The sequence below is a fragment of the Sorghum bicolor genome, chromosome 1 (assembly GCF_000003195.3).
Source record: "Sorghum bicolor cultivar BTx623 chromosome 1, Sorghum_bicolor_NCBIv3, whole genome shotgun sequence".
Classification (NCBI taxonomy): Eukaryota; Viridiplantae; Streptophyta; class Magnoliopsida; order Poales; family Poaceae; genus Sorghum; species Sorghum bicolor.
The window spans coordinates 21,378,515-21,385,323 of NC_012870.2; the positions used below are offsets into that span (position 1 = coordinate 21,378,515).

Genomic DNA, 6,809 nt, shown 5'->3' on the forward strand with positions numbered 1-6,809 from the left:
GCTGCATCAGATATATACTCCGTGTATATGGCCTTGTTTAGGCCTTGTTTAGTTGCCAAAAATTTTCAAAATTCCCCGTCACATCGAATCTTTGTACACATGCATGGAGCATTAAATATAGATGAAAATAAAAACTAATTGCACAGTTTGTCTGTAATTTGCGAGACGAATCTTTTGAGCCTAATTACTCTATGATTAGATAATATTTATCACATACAAACGAAAGTGCTACAGTAGCAAAAACCAAAAATTTTCGCGAACTGAACTTGTTTACTTCCAAAAAATTTGTAAAATAGGAATAGTAGCATTTTCGTTTGTATTTGACAAATATTGTCCAATTATGGACTAACTAGGATCAAAAGATTCGTCTCGTCAATTCCGACCAAACTGTGCAATTAGTTTTTATTTTCATCTATATTTAATACAACATGCATAGGTCTAAAGATTCGATGTGACGGAAAATCTGAAAAATTTTGCAAAATTTTTGGGAACTAAACAAGGCCCTACTGTATAGCACGAATAGCGTAGAGCAGCAAACTTTGACGAGACGACTCTGGAGGCTGCTACGGCCTTGTTTAGTTCACCGAAAAAACAAAAAGTTTTCAAGATTTTCCGTCACATTGAATCTTGCGGCACATGCATGAAACATTAAATATAGACAAAAGCAAAAACTAATTACACAGTTTAGCTAGAAATCGCTAGACGAATCTTTTGATCCTAATTAGTCCATAATTAGATAATATTTGTCACAAACAAACGAAAGTGTTATAGTATCGAAATCCGAAATCTTGTCGGAACTAAACAAGCCGTAATGAAGAGCGACCGTAGGTTTTGGCTGCTACTCTACTCTCGGAGGGGCATCTTTTATGTACGGTACTGTCACGTGTACTTTTCAACTCTCAGCTGCCACAAGTCAAACGCGGAGAGTGACCCCCAACCGGTAGTCAAAGTACTAGTAGTAGGGATCCCATGGAACCCACGTTTGGCGCCAAGAGGAGATCACCAATATTCGCGGCCGGCCCCACCGGTCGACGATAGTACGATACCATGCTGCAAAGCAACATGCAACAACAACAACTTGTTTGAAAAAAAAAACAAAAAAACCGAGTAATCAAGTGGTAGTAGATGCATGCCTTGCCCTCGATGTCACAATTACGATCTGAATAATTGGATGAGATAAGAATAGATCTATCTAAGGGCCTTGCATTGGCATTGGCAATGACACTTTGGCACGCCGATTCGCGAAAGCTACTAATAACGATCGTGACAAAATACTTTTCAATGGCAAGAACTGCCAGATATGCATGATCGATGAGTTCAGCTGAAATCACGTACTACGTTTGTCTAAATTACAGTTATACGTAATAATCAAAACACGAGCCGATCGAGAAAACGGCGCATGGACGAAGCTCTTGTCATGGCGCCACCGCCGCCACCGGCTCCGAGTGCACTCTCGCGGTGACGCCGATGGCCTCCGTGGACTCTGCCCTGTACGAGTACCTGCAGCTCAGCGCCACGAACGCGGCCAGGTTCACGGCGGCCAGCGCGGCGAGGAACGCGTAGTAGCAGTCGAGGCGCGACGCGTTGAGGTCGTCGGTCACCCATGGCGTGCCCCTCCTCCCGGCCGCCGTCACCCGCACCACGGCCGACAGGATGGCGCTGCTCAGCATGTTGCCGACGCCGTACGCCGTCAGGGACATGGCCGTGCCCAGGCTCTTCATGCTCTCGGGGGCCTGGTCGTAGAAGAACTCGATCTGCCCCACCACCAGGAACGCGTCGGCGGCGCCCATCAGCACGAACTGCGGGAGCAGGACGAAGATGGTGAGCGGCAGCGGCTCGCCAGCATGGTGTCTCCTCGCGAAGCTCAGCCTCCGGCTCTCCACCGCCGCCGTGGTCGCCATCGTCACGACCTGGAGGACCAGCCCGGCGCCGATCCGCTGCAGCAGCGTGATCCCGCGCGGGTTCTTGGTGCGCCTCCGGACTGCCGGGACGATGGCGCGGTCGTAGATCACCACGCACACGAGCATCGTCAGCGTGACCACTGCGCCGAGGCTGGCGGGGGGCACCCGGAACGTGCCGGTGCCGCGCCCGACGCGGCGGTCCAGCGTCACGCCCTGCTTGACGAAGAGCGTGCCCACCTGCGCCATCAGCGCGCACGGCACGAACATGGTGGCCAGCAGCGGCACCAGCTTCGCGATCTGCTTCATCTCCTCCACCTGAGTCACCGTGCACAGCGTCCACCCGGGGGCGTCCTCCGCCTTGACCGCCGCCTTGTTCAGGAACGCCATGGAGCTCGTTGGGTTCACGCGGAACCTCTTCTTGCTGGCGTACTGCTCGGGCTCCAGCTCGTGCAGCTCGGTCAGATCCCCAGGAACCGCGACGCGGCACTTCCGCACGGCAGCGCAGACCACCTTGCCCATTTTCGTGATGGGGCTGCCCTGCGGTAGCTTGTGCCGGTACAGCGGCGTGCCGGCGAGGAAGACGGCGACCGAGGCCGCGAGCGCCAGCGTGGGCACGCCGTACCCCCACGACCAGCTGACGCTGTCCTGGAGGTAGACGAGCACGGTGGTGGAGAAGAGGATGCCCGTGAACACGGTGAACATCCACCAGTTGAAGAAGGAGAGCTTCCGCAGCCGCTCTGCCGGGTGGAAGTCGTCGAACTGGTCGGCGCCGATGGTGGAGATGTTGGGCTTCGTGCCGCCGTTTCCCAGCGCGATGGTGTACAGCCCGCCGAAGTAGACGCCCAGCTGCAGCGCGGACGCGCGCGGGCAGGTGGCGCCGGCGCCGGGGTCGCAGGGCGGCGGCTTCAGTGCCGGCACGGAGACCGCCAGCATCAGCAGCAGCATTCCCTGCGTTTGATTCGTCAACGATTCAGACGCCATAGAATCTATGCTGCGTTTTCGTGGTCAGACCATTTTGCAAAGTAGCTTTTGCAAATGATAGAGATCTCATGGCAGCTAAAGCGGATCAAAGACGCCTAACGGGTAGCGTTGCGGCCCAGCTTCTGTTTAATGGGCTTGGGTTACGCTTAGGTTGGGTCAAGTGTTAGTCGGCTTTATCAAAAGACTTACTTGGGCCATTGCTTGTGTGATTTGCTCCCTCCATTTTAAATTATAAGATATTTCAAGAATATTAGAAAGGCAAAAAAGTATTTAAAGTTTGATCAAAATTATAGAGAGAATTAAAATTTATGACATTAAATAGGTACACTAGGAAAATATAATTAATAAAGAATCCAATAATACTTACTCTCTCAGTCCTAAATTATAAGTCATTCCAAGAATCTTGGAGAAAAGTTTTTCAAGTTTGACCAAATTTTATAGCAAAATAATAACATTTTTGGTACCAACCAAGTATCATTAGATTCTTTGTTAGTTATATTTTCATAGTGTACATATTTTATGACATAAATCTTTATATTTCTCTTTATATTTTTAGTCAAACTTGAAAATGCTTTGACTCTCCAAGATTCTTGGAATGACTTATAATTTGGAACATAGGGAGTAGTTGGTATAATAAATGTTATTATCTTACTATATAAATTTTGATCAAACTTGAGATGTTTTGACTCTTCAAGATTCTTGGAATATCCTATAATTTGGGATGGAAAGAGTATTTACATGTGGAAAAGTCTACTTTTTCTCCCCCAACTTTCACAAAAGTCCATTCCCCCACCTCAACTTCAAAATTGAGCAAAACCACCTTCCTTAACTTTTCAAATTGTGCATTTTACCTTTCTGGAGTGGTTTCGAAGATGGTTTTACTACAGTGAATGATGGTTTTTGCTAAAGTAACGATGATTTTGTCTTTTTCTTTTTTATTTATTTTGGTTGAATCTTTGTAAAATCATAGTAAATCACAGTAAAATTATAAATTAGAAAATCTAATTTTGTTGGACTCTATATGAGTTCTATATAGTAAATATATAATATGATATGTTTTAGTATAAAGTTTTTGATATGAAGGTTTTTCTTTTTTATTTTGGTTGAATCTTTAAAAAATCATAGTAAATTGTAGAAAAATCCTAAAATAGAAATTTTAATTGGACTCCACATGAGTAGATATACACAGTGAATATATAATACAGTATACTTTGTTCCAACAAAGTAATTATAAAAGCTACAACTATGAATTATTTTAATTAATTATAGACAATCATAGATCTAAAGCTATAACAAATAAATTGTATTAAAGCACATCATATTATATGTTCACCGTCTAAATATATTCATGTGCAGTCTAGCAAAATTAGCTTTTCTATTTTATGATTTTTCTGTAATTTACTATGTTTTTTCAAGATTTATAAAAATTCCTCCTGACATCCTTTCGACATATTTAATGTGAAATCCAAAAATTTTGTTTTCGCGAACTAAACAAGGCCTTAAACTTCAAACAAGTTCCTTTCTCCTCCCTCGGTCCACAAAATACAATTATACAAACGATGCCGGTCCAACTAATCCAAATTTGACTAAGTTTATAATAAATAATTTTAACATTTATGTCATCGAATAATTTTATTATAAAAATATATACTATAACTAATCAAATAATATTTATTTTATATCATAAATATTAATATATTTTAATACAAATTTAGTTAAAATTAAAATTGCTTAACTTGTCGAGAATTATATCCATTGACCGACGGAGAGAGTACGTTGGTAGAACAAAGACATCTGATGCACTTTTTTTTAGTAAAATGGAAGGCATCTGATGCTCTGCCTTCTAAACCTTACAATGTTGCTCACAAAGTAGTTGCTCATCAACTGGTTGGAATGGATTTGTCCTAAAGTACTAACAAGCATTAAGGCCTTGTTTAGTTCCAAAATATTTTGCAAAATGACACTGTAGCATGCACTAACTAGGCTCAAAAGATTTGTCTCGTCAATTTCGATCAAACTGTGCAATTAGTTTTTATTTTTGTCTATATTTAGTATTTCATGCATGTGTCTAAAGATTCGATTTGACGGGAAATCTGAAAAATTTTGAATTTTTTTAAGGAACTAAACAAGGCCTAAACATGTAATTATTGCGCAAAACATGACAAATAAGATCTCATTTATTGCAGGGTATTTTCTTTTGAAATGTAAGGAGGTTCTAGGATACGCAAAAACTTGGGACACCAAAATTGGCATCAGAAGAAAAAAAAAACAAGGGCTATAGAAATTATAAAGAATCAACTTGCGAACGGTTTATATTTTTGAAACGAAATAGAAATAGCAAAACAAATTAATTAACGTAATAACTAGTTATTAGTGAGGACTAAGGAGGGGTAACGTACATACCAGTAGGTAGACGGCGGAGCCGGCGACGAAGGTCCAGTAGCGGCCAAGGTAAGCATCGGCGAGGAAGGCCCCGAGGAGCGGCGTGAGGAAGACGGTGCCCGACCAGTTGGTGACGTTGTTGGCGGCCTGGACGGTGCCCTGGTGCAGGCGCTCCGTCAGGTACACCACCAGGTTCGCCGCCACGCCGTAGTACGCCATTCGCTCGAACAGCTCGTACACTGCATATGCATATATGCGTAGCATGTAGATCCATGGCCCATCGGCATGGGGGAGCAAATCCCGCGGCGAAACATTGCCGCCGTCCGGCCGGTCGGCCGGAGAAACGAGAGACCGATAGCTGACTCTGAATCTCTCAGGTGACGAAATGTACAGTACGCTACGTACCGACGATGAAGGTGCAGGCGGTCCAGCCACCGCGCTTGGAGCGGAGGACGGGGTTGCCGCGGAGGTCGACGGAGCCGTCCTTGGTGTACTCCCCTCCGCCTCCCTCGCCGTTCTCCATGGCTGAACGCAGCAGCTGGTTCAAGGCCAGAGCCCAGAGGCGACTGGTGGCGAGGCCTAGAGCGAGCTCGGTCGATGCAGTTTAATGGCTATGGCGAGCTAGTGCTGCTGCTGCTGCTGCTGCACTCGCTGCTCAAGACCTGAAGACCTGAAGTGTAGACGTGTTGTGCTGTGCGGTTCTGTGGTCTCTGGCTGTGGGCTGTGGCTGAACTGCTAGCTGGAATCGTGTGCATTAAAATTGTGTAGCGGCCTCCTACCACTCTGCTCACCCTGTATGTTTGCATTCAAGACATTCACTGTGCTCTGCGATTTGCACCGGCATTTACCACGATGCCCTCCCTCCACAACGACGAAGAGCAGCGAGCACGTAGTACAAGCGTGCCCGGACAACGTACGGTAGTCGAGGCTTTGTTGCGAAAAGATTTCGGATTTCGGTACCGTAGCACTTTCGTTTGTTTGTGACAAATATTATCCAATTATGGACTAACTAGTATCAAAAGATTCGTCTCGCGATTTCCAGCTAAACTGTGTAATTAGTTTTTGCTTTTGTCTATATTTAATGCTTCATGCATATGCCGCAAGATTCGATGTGATGGAGAATTTTAAAAACTTTTTGCTTTTTGGGTGAACTAAACAAGGCCCGAGTAATGATGTAACCAGTACAGGGCAAAAGGCACGGACGGAGAGCACCCATATGATCGCTCGCCGATGGATACAGGCCTTGTTATTCCACTCAAAAAACCCAAAATTTTTTAAGTTTTCGTCATATCGAATCTTTAGACGCATGTATGTAGTATTAAATATAGATAAAAATAAAAATTAATTGTATAGTTTGATCGAAATTTACGAAACAAATCTTTTGAGCCTAGTTTATCTATGATTGGAAAATAATTACCACAAATAAATGAAAATGCTATAGTGTCACGGAACTTTTTCATTCACCACGGCCTTGTTTAGTTCCCTAAAAATTTTGCCAAAATTTTCAGATTCCACGTCACATCGATTCTTTAGACATATGCATGG

General features: G+C 44.4%; 1 protein-coding gene across 1 annotated transcript; it reads right to left on the minus strand.

The window, feature by feature from the left end:
- Window positions 1,248–6,007, minus strand: LOC8067440 (protein NRT1/ PTR FAMILY 5.2). Its single transcript, XM_002467057.2, has 3 exons — window positions 5,670–6,007; window positions 5,286–5,503; window positions 1,248–2,849 (listed from the first exon to the last, which is right to left on the minus strand). The coding sequence occupies exons 1-3, from the start codon at window positions 5,785–5,787 to the stop codon at window positions 1,416–1,418; spliced, it is 1,770 nt and encodes a 589-aa protein (XP_002467102.1). The 5' UTR covers window positions 5,788–6,007; the 3' UTR covers window positions 1,248–1,415.